Source organism: Pan paniscus, chromosome 2 (assembly GCF_029289425.2).
Source record: "Pan paniscus chromosome 2, NHGRI_mPanPan1-v2.0_pri, whole genome shotgun sequence".
In the NCBI taxonomy this organism is placed as follows: Eukaryota; Metazoa; Chordata; class Mammalia; order Primates; family Hominidae; genus Pan; species Pan paniscus.
In genome coordinates this window covers 147,450,751-147,466,245 of record NC_085926.1, presented here as the reverse complement: position 1 = coordinate 147,466,245, position 15,495 = coordinate 147,450,751, and the positions used below count along the sequence as shown (strand labels likewise).

The 15,495-nt window shown below is 40.4% G+C and overlaps 1 protein-coding gene across 1 annotated transcript in view; it reads left to right on the top strand.

Moving 5' to 3' along the window:
- WWTR1 (WW domain containing transcription regulator 1) overlaps positions 1–15,495 on the top strand; it is a 140,973-nt gene that overhangs the window by 82,503 nt on the left and 42,975 nt on the right. The window contains exon 3 of the mRNA XM_003826478.6: positions 2,522–2,658. Within this exon, the coding sequence (XP_003826526.1) occupies positions 2,522–2,658 (137 nt within the window). The remainder of the gene's footprint in view (positions 1–2,521; positions 2,659–15,495) is intronic.

The following is a 15,495-nucleotide window of genomic DNA, read 5'->3' as shown; positions in this document are numbered from 1 at the left end:
GCATCAATATCCATGATGTCAGAGAGTCTAAGAAAGGTTTATGAAAGAGAGAAGGATTCTTTTCCTTCTGGTACCAGAGTGAAAACTATTTATGTAGCACATGTCTGCCTTGGAAAACATGCTGCTTTAATAGAATGAGTTCTGAAGGAATAATCAAAGCATTTCTTAGGTCTAATTATTTTGCTAAAGGGAGTTACTTAATTTTGACATCCTCATCAATTAGTTCCTCACTTGGAAGGCCTGTGACAAGCCTGAGGCTGGCTATGAGTTTCCACCTGCCCAGAAGTTGATGGATTTTATGAAAGCTTTAAACAGAACTACAATTGTGAAACTGAAAGTGTAAACTAAAACTATTGTTTTTATTATTATTTACTTTATACTTAGGGAAATGATTTTCATCTCTTTACTTCAGTATTTCCCCATCTTTTTTTTTTTTTTTTTTTTTTTGGGATGGAGTCTCACTCTGCTGCCTAGGCTGGAGTGCAGTGGCATGATCCCAACTCACTGCAACCTCCACCTCCCGGGTTCAAGCGATTCTCCTGTCTCAGCCTCCCAAGTAGCTGGGGTTACAGGCGTGCATCACCATGCCGGCTACTTTTTATATTTTTAGTAGAGCTGGGTTTTCACCATGTTGGCCAGGCTGGTCTTGACCTGTGGTGATCCACCTGCCTCGGCCTCCCAAAGTGCTGGGATTATAGGCATGAGCCACCGCCCCCGGCCTTTTTTTTTTTTTTTTTAAATCACATTTATTCTAAAACCTTAGACCTTTAGACCCAAGTTTTCACGCAAGGCAATGGATGAGTTCCCCTTGGCAATACCTTCAAGTCTTGCATTAAGAAATCTGAATAACAATTTTAGCAGAGGAAGCATTTAAAAATGAGGAGACAGACTGAAAACAAGACAAATACAACTTCAATGCAAGGAAGTTTCTAGACTGATTAAACATAATGCAAGTAAAAGTGGTTTCCTACCTTAAAGATTCAAAGGAGGCTATTGTTATTCAAAACTGAGGTGTGTTTAACAGAAACAACAATCATGCTCCTTTTGTTGTATGTCTAAGGAAGGTCAACGGTAGGGGCCTGACTGGAAGAGACCAACCTGGTTGTGAGGCCCAAAACAAAGGGCTAACATTCAGTTTCTTCTATCATGTTTGTTGTCTTTGATGGATATGGAAAGATCTCTGATACTGGGCTGGGTGCGGTGGCTTGTGCCTGTAATCCCAGCACTTTGGGAGACTGAGGTGGGAGGATCACTTGAGCTCAGGAGTTCGAGACCAGCCTGGGCAACATAAGGAGACACCCACCTCTACAAAAAAAATTTTTTTTAAAAAATGAGCCAGGTGTGGTCGCAGGTGCCTGTGGTCCCAGGTACTCAGTAGGCCAAGGTGGGAAGATTGCTTCAGCCCAGGATGTCGGGGCTGCAATGAGCCATGATTATGCCACTGTACTCCAGCCTGGGTAACAGAGCAAGATCATGTCTCAAAAAAACAAAAAAGAAGGAGAAGGAGGAGAAGGAAGATTTCTGATACTGTTTATAAAACAAAGTAGAGGAACGGGATGAATCTACTCATCATATATATATATATCACAAACTCTCACTAAAGGAAGAGTTTGATGGAGTGGGACAGGGTCTCTAAGGTACCAGGAGTGACCTGCGATGTGATTTGGAAGGTGGTAGGCAAAGCTGGAGGCCATGTCCACCTTAGAATGTACTGGAAACTCTGAGCAGAAGCTCATGTTTCATGTTGGGTTAGTTTCTCTGTGATTAAGTCACAGTAACAAACTGGAAGTTGTATGTGATCAAACATGTAATCATGTCTTCTCCCTTGTAAACCTTCATGCCTCAATATCTAAGTTTCTCCATAAGCTGGCACTAGTTGACTTTCCTATTATTATTTTCTAATACTCTGCCTTCCAGCTACCCTATTGTCACCTTGCTTGGTGACAGTGAGCTTCTTGAGGGTTTTATGTGTCACCTTTGGGGAACTTGAAATACCTTACACTCCTACTGTGAGAGCTCACTAATGTGGTGTTCAGAAGCTGGTTTCATGGGCCCATCTTTTGCTTGATGACAGCCAAAGGGATCCTCATTATGTCAATTCTATGAGTCAGGAGAGTATGGGGTACTGACTGGGAAGGTGAGCATGGCTCCCCTTCCAGGAAGGAGCTCACACTATGGCACTCCAGTGATTGGATGGCTGAGAAGCAACTGAGGTGCTGGGGAATACAAGCTCCAAGGGCCGAGGGGAAGTTCACTGGGGCTCACTGCATGCAAGGGCTGTCTGGACAGCGATGTCTTGGGCTTGTGTTTAGAGAGCTGCTTGCAGAATCCCCAGTGTGGCCTAACCAGGATGCAGGGAAAAATAGGCAAGTATTCCTTGGATGAAACCAAGCACAATCTATTAACCACTCAAGCAGATCCTAAGGGAAGAATTAGTGTCATTAACTATTATGCTGTTGTTGGTGATGATGATAATGATGCTGACAATTAAAAAGATAATTAATTGTTTTCCTTCTTTTAGTCACATAGAAAAAATCACCACATGGCAAGACCCTAGGAAGGCGATGAATCAGCCTCTGAATCATATGAACCTCCACCCTGCCGTCAGTTCCACACCAGTGCCTCAGAGGTCCATGGCAGTATCCCAGCCAAATCTCGGTAAGCCTCAAGCTTTTTTAAAATTAAAAAAGATTTTTTTTTTTTTTGTAGAATTGGGGTCTCCCTTTGTTGCCCAGGCTGGTGTTGAACTCGTGGGCTCAAACAATCCTAACACCTCAGTCTCCCAAAGTGCTGCGATTACAGGCATGAACCACTGTGCCTGGTGGAGCCCCAAGCTTTGACTCCAAGCTGAAGAAATGGTGTTCAATCAAGGGATGGCAGGGTTCATAAGTGGTTCTGGCTGTTTCTATGTCTCTTCATGCACCCAGACGGTGTTTGCTCCTTCTTCTTGGCTGCAATACCATGTTACCCTTCTGCCGGCTTTTCCTTCTTTACTTGGTCTCTTTACCACCAACTCATGATACTGCTGCCTCAGTTTTAAACTACAGTTCTGACCTTCCCTCCAATGGCCTTAATTGGGGTAGAAAAATCAGGCCTCCTGTCTTCATCTAGTCTGAGGCAAGTAGGACACACACACGCTTTGGGTGACTTTGGCTCCTGGCGACTGCCTATAGGTACAATTCTAGTCTCAAATCCCTATCCTTATTTCCCTTTTTTCCTTTTTTTTTCGTAATTTCTGCATAACATGTGTCAGATAGCATGCCAAGTGCTTCCATGCTTTACCTTATGAAAGCCTTCCAAAACCCCTGCAAAAAGTAACAGGCTCTCCAGTTTATAGATGAAGAAACTTTCCGAAAGTCTTGCAGCTTGTGGAGAGCAGAGCTGGAGAGCAGGCTAGTCTGATTTTAGAAGGGAGTTAACCGTTACATAACCTGCAGGTGGCTTCTCCCCATACGTGCCGTGGGATAATATGGCTCACTTTTTACTTCATTTACAATATTTAATAAGTGTGATTTTAGACTTGAGAAGAGAATATTTATTTTCTGCTAAAATTATCCCCACTAGAGAGAATCACCAGTGAATTAATACACTGCAGCAACGGAACCAGTCAGCTTTTTTGGTAATCATTCCCTTCCTTCTCCCCCAGGGCTAAAAATAAAAAAGGGCCAATTTTAAAGTTTTAGAAAAGTTGGTGCCATTTTCAGATAACATTTCCATTTAAGATCAGATATCCAGATATGCTTTATACACAGAACAGTTAATTTTAGGGAGTGAAAAGAATCTCCTGTTGGATTTTCAGGAATGAACAAGATAAAAATGGAAGCGTTATTCCTGGACACCCTTCCCTCATACTGTGGCTTAGCCAAAGTGAGTATGAACTCAAGTAGACCCTAGTCAGCTTCAAGTGTCAGTTCTTCCAGGAAGTCTGAACCTACTGCTTTAAAGCTTGCAGATGTACAGTTTCCAAAAAGCAAATGACATGGAACAACCTCTGTGGAGTTCCTTATCTAAAGGGCAGATCAAAGAAAATGCAACCAGTTCTGGTACCAGCAGTGGTAAACCAAAGCCTCCCGTGAGTCATTTTGTCCCAAATATACAGGAGCTCATGTAGAAATCAGATGCCACTGTAGTAAAGAGACCCCGAATTAGGTGGCATTAGACTGGTTTTTACAGTTTCTTTAACCATTTAATTTTCATCGAAAATTCTAAAAACTGATTATTAAAGTTTTAACTTTAACTTTGTAATCAATTATAATCGGAAAAAAATCTTTCATGAACCCAGTTTACAAAAAAAAAAAAAAAAGAAAAGAAAAGAAAAAAAAATTCAAACACTTCCTCCAATCTCCCTTTCCTCAGTCCCCAAGTTTATTTCCTGGAGCCAACCAGTGTTTCTAGTTGTGTGTGTGTGTATGTTTAATCATACTAAGGTTAGCATGTCATAACCAGTGTTCTGTATCTTGCTTTTTTCACCTGCCTGTCCATACATATAGAGCTGCTTCATTCTTTTAAAAATTTGCCTATTAGTCTACTATATTAATATGCTATAATTAGTTTATTTAACTAACTCCCATCTGGTAGATATTTAGGTTGTTACTAGTGTGTTGCTAGCATACAAATACTGGAGTGGATATCCTTTGTCATGTTCTTTTATGCATTCTCCTTAATTTTTAAAATTTGTGCAATATGTAGGAAGTGGACTAATTAAAAGAAGCTTGAATGCTTGGAACTAGATATTGAAGGCACATGTGAGTCTGCCTGTATGTGCATACATGCATGCACATGCACACACACACACACACAAAGTCCAATTGCACTAGTAAAGTATATCTAAAGAAGTTGTAATCTGAACATTCTGAAACAAATTTACCTGTAGCTCAGTAAAATACCTTAGTTTCCAGATTTCAATTTTTATTTAATTTTTGTTATTATTATTATTATTATTATTATTTTGAGAAAGAGGCTCACCCTGTCATCCGGGCTGGAGTGCAGTGGCACGATCTCAGCTCACTGCAACCTCTGCCTCCTGGTTCAAGCAATTCTCATGCCTCAGCTTCCCCAGTAGCTGGGACTATGGGCATGCACCATCACGCCCAGCTAATTTTTGTATTTTTAGTAGAGACGGGATTTCACCATGTTGGCCAAGTTGGTCCCGAACTCCTGACCCCTGGTGATCCGCTTGCCTCTCAGCCTCCCAAAGAGCTGGGACTACAGGCGTGAGACCCGGCACCCAGCAGTTTCCAGATTTCTAATAAGGCAGTGAATTTCTCAAGACGCACATTCTGGGGTTTTTCCGACAATATTTGTGTATTTGCCCATTGCAAAGTGTGTTTCTAGCTTATGGAGAATCACAGATGTGTCTGAAGGATGGAAATACAACTGTGAATGCCAAGTAAGTTCCAAAGACCAGGACTTAATTTAGAGAGTCTCAATACAGTCAGAATAATAAATGATTTACTCAGACTATTTCATCTCAAGCCATAACTCTGCCTGTGGTTCATAGTCTTTATTATATATCTTTAAACATATAAAAATAAAAAGAGCAGAGCTGGGTGTAGAGGTGCATCCCTGTAGTCCCAGCTACTTGGAAGGCTCTGAGGTGGGAGGATCTCTTGGGCATAGGAGTTTGAGACCAGCCTCGGCAACACAGTGAGACCCCCAACTCTTAAAAACTAGAAAAAGAAAAGAGCAGATTCTTCTCCTCCCACTCTTCCTTCTTCTTAAATCTAGAACTTTGGTACTTTTCAATGGAATGTAGCTGTCAAATAAGTGAACTAAAGTGATAGGTCTTCTTTAATGCAAGGCATTTATATACATGTGAAAAGGATGTCAAAATACAGTTAATAGCATTACTATCAGATGATAGAATAGTACCTTTTATAACTAATTTTTTTTATTTCTAGAGCTGTGATATACTCAGTGGCATAGTTAAATACATTCAGAAACAAATCTCCTTGTATTTGGTCCCTGTATGTTTCTGTAGGTTAGGTACATGGACTTGGGTGTCTGACTGCCAGAATTTGAATCCTGGCTCTGTAGTTACTAGTTTGGTGACCCTTAAGTTATTTGTCTGTGCTTTGACTTCATCATATGTACAATGGAGATTATTAATATATGAGGAACTTACGAGTTTATATATGCAAAGTGCTTAGAACTATGATTGCCACATAGTAAGCTAAAATATATGTTTATTATTATTATCATTATTTTTATGGCAAAAAATTATTTTATATTTTATTTAACTATAGCATGTTATGTTTTAAGACAATTGAACTGTTCTTTATAAGTGCTTTCTGGAATAAAAATGATTTATTTTGGGCTGGTTAGATTGCAAAGTGTTCTAAATTAGGAGCAATGTATTCATTACTTTCAGTGAGGATAGTGCCCTCTGGTGGAAATGTTTAAGTTACCTCTCCCAGGAGAAACTTCTTATCACTAGACACCTTATTTTTTATAAGAGCTTTAGATGCCGGGCGCGGTGGCTCACACCTGTAATCCCAGCACTTTGGGAGACCGAGGTGGGAGGATCACGAGGTCAGGAGATCGAGACCATGCTGGCTAACACGGTGAAACCCCGTCTCTACTAAAAATGCAAAAAATTAGCTGGGTGTGGTGGCGGGCGCCTGTAGTCCCAGCGGCTCGGGAGGCTGAGGCAGGAGAATAGCGTGAACCCGGGAGGCGGAGCTTGCAGTGAGCCGAGATTGCGCCACTGCCCTCCAGCCTGGGCGACAGAGCGAGACTCCGTCTCAACAACAACAACAGCAACAAAAAGAACTTTAGATGTATTCCTGTAATGCGACTTGTAAATCAAACCATATTTTTATTGCAAGAGGAAAGACCCATTACTTAGTCATCCTGGAGTGAGTGACTTTGTAAAAACAGAGGATTCTTTCTGCAGGTTGGCAGATTTGTTGAACAGTGAGTCTAAGTAAAATGAAATAAGCTCTGAAGGGGAAAATTGCAAAAATATGGTGGTTTTTTTTTTTTTTTTTTTTTCACTTTAATTCAAATAGCCATCTCCAGTTTGGTCTAGCTTAAAACTAAAATTTTAGTTTTTGTATTTGCCAAATCAGGCTTTACCAATTTGGATTCTGTCTGAGCAGAGTAATGGCCTTTAAGCCTGAATTCCCAGACATATGCAATAAATGGAAGAAGAAAAGACAACCTTGGGGGACTTTAGATAATAAAGAGGAAAGGTTACCATTTGGTGGAAGCTGTATCAGTATTGTCACTTGGGGGTTAACAACTTGTTCAGATCCTCACTTTTAAGTAACACAGGGGAAATTTTACTATACATATGAAAGTAGATTTTTTTTTTCTTTACACAAGCCAGACAGACTTTTTGTTTGTTTGTTTGTGATGGAGACTTGGCTGCCCAAGCTGGAGTGCAATGGTGAGATCTTGGCTCACTGCAACCTCCGCCTCCCAGGTTCAAGCAATTATCCTGCCTCAGCCTCTGGAGTAGCTGGGATTACAGGCGCCCGCCACCACACCCAGCTAATTTTTGTATTTTTAGTAGAGATGGGGTTTCACCATGTTGGCCAGGGTGGTCTCGAACTCCTGACCTCAGGCAATCCGCCCATCTCAGCCTCCCAAAGTGCTGGGATTACAGGCGTGAGCCACTGCACCCGGCCAGAAGTTTGTATGTTTTAAGTAGGTTGTGGGCCTTCCTATTAATACTTACTAAAATTTTAAAAAAGAGAATAAGAGGGAAACAAACAGGGGAAAAAAATAGACTGCCTACACAGGCTCTGTTATAATATATAAAACAATGGGCTTGAGAAAATGAAGCCTGCTGCAGATCTTAGTCCTTGGTTAGAGTGGTGGCGAAGTGGGCATGGAAGTGGGATGGAGGGTGGGGACTGTTTTGGAAGAACTTGAAGTCAGAACTGAGTTTCTCTTAATTTAGACGTTTATGTATTGGGTTATTTAACCTCTGAGTCTCATTTTCCTTATCTGTAAAATGGTGATAATGATAGTACCTATCTGATAACGTTGTTTTGAGTATTTAGGTAGTCCATGTCTTGGTACCTGATGTATAGTAAGCTGCCAGCACTTGTATTGTTATAGCTATTATTGTTAGCCAGTTGCCTCGTTTTTCCTCCCCTTTCTGGCTCCTGTGTAATCAGAGGAAGATCCTTTGATATGCTCTGTTAGAAAGCCATTCCATTCCTCCTTCAGGAAAACCCAACCATGGTTACTGCAACTTATATTTGTTTGGGCACTTTTGCTTACAAATTGTGAAACTAGCTGGTGTGGTACCAAAAAATAACATTTAACCTCGGACAGCAATTGTGAGAAGATGAAGAGGAGCAAGCCTGTGACTGTCAGGTCATTCACAGAGGGAGTTTGTGAAGAGCAGTCACACTTTTGAGTTCTAAGTGAAGAACATTTTCCCCTCTGCAAGTAGTGAAGTGTTAGATTTTCCCATTCCTCAGCAGACAAATACTGAAAACATGCAACAACTTAAAGTAGCTCCATATTTTAAAATGTTTTTACCAAGAGAAAGTAGAGAAAGTGTCATGCTTTTTTCCTTTCTTTCTTTTTTTTTTTTTTTTTGCCTTTTTGGTGATAATCCTAGTGATCATAAACCATGGTGTGCTGAGCTGCTGTCACACACTAATGGGGCTTTTTGTTGGAATGAGACCCTGACCTGAGATGCTAGTATCCTTCCAGACAGTACAGGAGAAAATAAAGACTATAACAACTTCACCAGCCTGCGAACCCTAGCCAATTCAGAAACTTTTGGTAAAGTGCAACTAGAGTGTATTTTCAATACTATAGGAAATTTTTAAAGTTACATATACACACACATGCACACACACGCACTTACTTACCCCTTTGAAGATGTGCCATCCACCAGCCCAGAGTCTAAGTCCTCCAGGTCTGTGTCTCGAGCTGTACTTCAAATTATAAACACATGTGTGGTTTTTTTTTTTTTTCTTTTCAGGGCATACTTTTCAAGACAAGATGGAAAATCTTGTCTGTGCTCAGTTTGCTAAGTTGGCTTGCTGTTCTCTCTAGGAAGTATACAAAGAAGCTTAACATTGTATCAAGAGCAAATAAAATAGCTAAGGGATATCAAAGCCCTGGGTTGCTTAAAGCACTTAGAAAGACATCCTGAAAGTTCACAAGAAGTCAGATTTCTACTTAGGCATCTTATGTTTTCCTTTTTTCATTAGTTTTTTTCTCAATCAAATTTACATGGTGAGTTCACAGCAGACACATCTGCCTACTGTGATTTTTCCAGCTCTGATGTTCTCACTGCTTTTGGAACTTTGGGGTTTATGCAGCATAGATTAGCCTAAAGTGCACCGGCACATACACGCACAAACCCAGAGACAAACAAACAAAAAAATACCCATACACTTTTTGGGGGATGGTGGAAGTGAAGTGTTGGGTGTTGTGGGTGTTGTAGGATTGTTGTGGTGGAAAGTTTGTGTTTATGGAAGAAAAGGAACACTGGTGGGCACAGGACAGGGGGAAAGGTTTCTATTTAAAAAGGATTTTCTTGATTAAAAAAAAAGAAGGAAAAGTTTTCTAAACACTGTAGAAAATCAATTTTCTTTTTATTTTGTAGAGATTGGGGCATCTCACCATGTTGCTTAGGCTGGTCTCGAACTCTTAGTCTCAAGTGATCCTCCCACCTTGGCCTCCCAAAATGCTGGGATTACAGGTGTGAGCCACTGTGCCCTCAATTTTCTTAGATTTTGAGGAAGCTATCTATTGTCAAATACACTCTAGTTAATCAGCATTATTGAAGGCTACCTTCTTTGGGGTTTCGAAGGGAGATTCTTTTTTTTTTTTTTTTGATACAGAGTTTCACTCTTGTTGCTCAGGCTGGAGTGCAATGGCACAATCTCAGCTCACCGCAACCTCCACCTCCCCACAACCTCCACCTCCCGGGTTCAAGCAATTCTCCTGCCTCAGCCTCCCAAGTAGCTGGGATTACAGGCATGTGCCACCATGCCTGGCTAATTTTGTATTTTTAGTAGAGACGGGGTTTCTCTGTGTTGGTCAGGCTGGTCTCGAACTCCTGACCTCAGGTGATCCGCCCACCTCAGCCTCCCAAAGTGCTGGGATTACAGGCACGAGCCACTGCACCCGGCCTGAAAAGGACATTCTTTATAGTTCCTTTCTTTTACGGTTTTTAAGGAATATGTGAAATGAGACTGAAAAAAATTACCAAATCAATGGATTGAGTTCCTTTTATGTAATAAAGCAGGACATAATAGCATATAAAAAATAAATCTTATGTTTTCATGGCTATGTTCCACTTATCTTAATGTGGATGAGTCTTTATTAAGATTAGGTGATGGAGACTTATAGGTTTTATTATATGAAATTTAGAAATTTAGGTAGAAAATTTCTTCTTTGATAAGAAATAATAAAAGCCATGAAAAATGTCTGATGCCACAATTTTCCTTAAAAAAAAAAAAAGTAGTATGCTAGGTGAATATTTTGGGAACCATACACAAAGATGTGTTAGTTATAATAGCCAGTAAATAAACAAATGCCTGAAATATGAAAATAAATACATTCATTTATTTATTTATTTATTTTCTGAGATGCAATCTTGGTCCGTCGCCCTGGCTGGAGCGCAGTGGTGTGATCTCGGCTCACTGCAACCTCTGCCTCCCAGGTTCAAGCCATCCTCCCAGCTCAGCCCCCGAGTTTCTGGGATTATAGGTGCCCACCACCACACCCAGCCAATTTTTGTACTTTTTAGTAGAGATAGGTTTTCACCACGTTGGCCAGGCGAGTCTCAAACACCTAACCTCAAGTGACCCACCTGCCTCAGCTTCCCAAAGTAAGTGCTGGGATTACAGGCTTGAGCCACTGCGCCTAGCCACAAATATATTTATAAGCAGTGAAATAATGGATATAGACCATGTAGACACATGGAAAACTTTGTTGTAACATTCTAATTTTATACAGCATGACAAATTGTTTATGCTATAATTATACTTCTAGTTTTTTGAAAAACACATTGCTTAGATTCTTTCCATTTTTTCACAAGACTAAGCTTCTTGAGGACAGGAACTTGATCTCCATTTGTGTATTTCTAGCCCCAAGCAAAGCTCATTAGGCATCATAGGTGTACTCCTCTGTAGAATAAATGTGTTGAGTAAGTCAGTTATGTATTTTTAAATGTTAATAGTGATTATAGTTAGGCCTTTGAGTTAAGAGTGATTCCCTCTATTTTCTCTGTAATGTGGTTATGTTACTTTTGTAATAGCCAAAAGGAGAAAAAAAAAAAGAGTGAGAACAACAGGGGAGAACCTTGAGCTTTTTGTGGTGGAAGAGGAGAACGGTGTGTTGGAAAAAAGGCTCCAGGCCCCATGTGTATTAAAGACAAAACCAAGAATGCTCAGGCCTCTGCAGTTGAGCAAGTCTGCCTGTGGCAAATAGATTATTCACTAGTCTCTAAGATCAGTGTTTATCCAAGCGTGGTCCAGATCTACCACTGGCTGGATCACTTCGGGGCATTTGTTAAACATACATTTTTAGAATACAGTGGTTTGTTTGCTCCCAAAAGAACTATCCTGGGCTGCTGCTAGGAGGAATATGCCCTGGAAATTTCTGTGTCAGTAAATGTAGGGTGGAATCTGGAAAGGTATGCTGTTTTCAAGTGCTCAGATGACTCTGATCATCAGCCAGGTGTGGGAGCCACAACCAAATTGTGTATGTTAAGGCCAAGTGCAGTGTCTCACACCTGTAATCCCAGCGCTTTGGGAGGCCAAGGCGGGCAGATCACCTGAGGTCAGGAGTTTGAGACCAGCCTGGCCAACATGGCGAAACCCTGTCTCCACCAAAAACACAAAAAAATTAGCCAGGTGTGGTGGCACACACCTGTAGTCCCAGCTACTTGGGAGGCTGAGGAAGGAGAATCGCTTGAACCCAGGAGGTGGAGGTTGCAGTGAGCCAAGATGGAGCTGCTGCACTTCAGCCTGGGTGACAGAGCCAGACTCCGCCTCAAAGCAAAGCAAAACAAAACAAAACAAAAAAAGAATTGTGTATGTTAGCACAGTGATGGGAAAATGCCAGTATAATAAAAATACAAGAACCTACTCAATCGTTCAGTCTTTAATTTATCTGAAAAGGACTTGGAGTATGCCCACCAACTTTTTAACTGATTCTTTGTCTGAAATAGACATTTACTAGGGCATTGACTTTTGTCATTTTGGTGCTTGGTGTTAGTGCACACATGAGCATTGGGTAAGTGAATGCTGAAGCGGCTTCCCAGAGCATCTTGACCCCAAATATTCCAAGTAAACTTCAAAAATGAGGAGGAAAATTATAGCTTGGGATCCAGATTCTTGAAATGTATTGTTTAATCCACTGGGTAAATGTACAAGTCTGCTTCAGTTTTGCTTGCAGAGAGTGGGCCTGAGAATCCATCAGGCCTTCGTAGGCCTAAACCGTGACGAATTCCAGAGAAGCACCCCACACCTGGGGAAGAGGGAGGCCTTTTAGGAAGGTGAAGGCTAGGTCAAACTTGTTTTCTTTTTTAGTCCTTTTTTTGTTTGCACCACATTAATTAATTAGTTAATTAATTAATTAATTTGTAATGGAGTCTAATGTCTTCACCGAGCTGTAGACCTCTGTTGAGAGTTTTAAAAATAATTTTGACAATTTTCATCCTGTTTGCTGGCTGACTTCCAAAAATTTGCCCTCAGGAGCTTCCTTGCTATGGGGAATTTCACCCAGTTAAGGGTGAAAGGCAGGCAGTGGGATTCGAGGTGGTTTGTCATTCAGCCACTTGTTCCAAATTGATAAGTGCTGAGTGATATTTTGACACTTCTCTTTGATCTCCTCTTTGGCGTCCCTGGTAATATTGCTCCCGCCTGTGTGTGATCATCACCTCTCCCACCCAGGTACCAACTGATTGATTTCTTCTTCCTTTCTGGAAGTCTAAATTTATTCCCTGGGTGTTTTGCAGTTGCTGGTGGTCAAGAACAGCTGTTCTTCCATGCTTTATTCTGAATAGTTCTCCAGGATGAAGTCAGCAAAATAATATCATTTAAGTGAAGCCTCAGGAAAACAAAAGCCTTGATTGTCTTTCTCCTTAAGTGCTAAAAAGAAGATCACCCCTCCCCCTCTGTGTGTGTGTGTGCGTGTGTGTGTGTGTGTGTGTGTGTGTGTATTTTAAGGCAGGAAAAAAAAAAAGGTCCTAAACATTTTTGAAGCAGCAAGATTCAAGAATGTTATTTTTTTCCATATTACATAAGTGCTATTTGGTCACTGTAGAAAATGCTGATTGGCAAAACATGAGAAAATAAAAAGCCATGGTACCATTCAAAATGACACTAGCGTGTTTTCATATATTTTCTTGACTTTCTTCAATGCAGACATAAAAATAGTTGGAAACTCCTCTATATTCTTTTTTGTAGCTTGTTTTTAATATACCATGAGCATCTTCCCATTTCAGTAATTTTTTTTTTTTTTGAGACAGAATCTCGTTCTGTCGCCCAGGCTGGAGTGCAGTGGCAAGACCTCGGCTCACTGCAACCTCTGCCTCCCAGGTTCAAGCCATTCTCCTGCTTCAGCCTCCTGAGTAGCTGGAACTACAGGCACACGCCACCATGCCCAGCTAATTTTTGTATTTTTAGTAGAGACAGGGTTTCACCATGTTGGCGAGGCCGGTCTTGAACTCCTGACCTCAGGTGATCCGCCCGCCTCGGCCCCCAAAGTGTTGGGATTACAGGTGTAAGCAACTGCGCCCGGCCAGTAAATATTTTTCGATAATATTTTTTGATGAGTTGTTTTAATTAGAAAAGTAACACACGCATATGGCAAAAAATCCAAATAGTTCCAAAGGGTATTTATGAAAAATTAGGTCTCCTTCCCACCATGACCCCCAGCCCTTTTCTCCTTTCCAGGGAAACACTACTACCAGCTTCCTGAGCATTCTTCTAGACATGCTCTACATACACATGCATGCTTGGGCATATACAATATGTCTTTTTAAAACTTAACATATCTTAGCCTTCCAAATTAGTACTTACTGATTTGTTCATTGTTTGTCAGCAATATGTAATGTTCCACTCCGTTGAGATACCATACTTGGTTTAACCAGTCCTGTGTGCTGGATATTTAGTTTATATTCTGGTTGGTCACTATTACTAAACAATGCCACAGTGTGCATCCTTGGACATAAATCCTTGTACCATATGCTGTTTATGTATAGGATAATTTTGCAGAAATGGAATTCCTGGATCAAAGAGTATGTACATTTAAAGTTTTTAAAACTGTTGTTCCATTTCTTTCCAAAAAGGTATACCAATTGACACCCCTACCAATAAAGTGTGTTTTCTTCCCCGTACCCTGGCCAATAATATCTATGATTAAACTTATAGCCTTTACTATTCTGATAGCTACAAACTAGATTCTCAGTATGTTCTTTTTTTTTAACTTATGAATAGACTTGGACATATTTCTTTTGTTCATAAACCATCACATCATGTTAATGGCTGCACAGTAGTCCTTTTGTGAATTTATTTAACCAATAATGCCATAATTTATTTAACCAATTCTTCTATTGAGAGACATATAGGTTGATTCTATTTCTTATCATTATAAATGATGTTTCAATACATTTTCTTGCACACACATACATTTTTGTGCCCACCTTTAATTTCCTCACTTTTCCAGTTTCTTTGGAATGTTTCTGAATAAAGTATAAACATTTCTTAAAAAATACAATTTTGACATGGTTTGCTTTTATCAAACTAAGGAATTGTCTAAAGATCCTGGAGCAGGGGATTTTTTTGGGGGGAGGGGTGTTACTTTCTTTTAAAAAATAATGTAACATTACCACAAAAAGTGTATTTTTAACCAGCCACCTAGCTTTCCCACTAACTCTGTTTTTCAGCTTGTATATCCATATGTTTTTGACTAAGCCATAAATGGAAGTTTCGTTGGAAGTTATTTTGCTTCCCAGTACATGTCATGCATTTCATTCCATATTATTTTCGTCCTTTTCCTTTTCAGTATTATATTTCTCAGATACCAGTGAAGAGTGAGTTGTGAGTTTTGAATTTTGCCAAGACTTAAATATTTGCAGAGCTGGAAAGAAAGAAAGTTAAAAAAGATTAATGTGGCTGATTTAGTCTTGGTTCACAAGGCCTTCATTTAGCTGCTTCAAAGCTCACACTTCAAATGTCAAGAAAAATATTCTCCTAATTTCTCCCGTATCAACTGCTGTAATGCCTGAATTAATTAGAATGGAACTATAATTTCTCTCCAAATGGAATTGGATCATCCCATCCTAACAAAACAAATGCTCAGGGCGGCTCCAAGCTGGAGGTTTCTGGACACCTTCCCTATATCATTTCTGCCTGGGTCACTGCAGCCTAGGGCTGCCCCTTGGGAGACTTCTCTTCTGGGATCCTCAGCATGTCTTCTTTGCTTGTGCTTTCTCCTCTCCTCTGTGTCTCCTCTAGTTTTAAGTACACATTATATTTTTCCTGCAATTTGAGGGAATCTCAGGGTCGA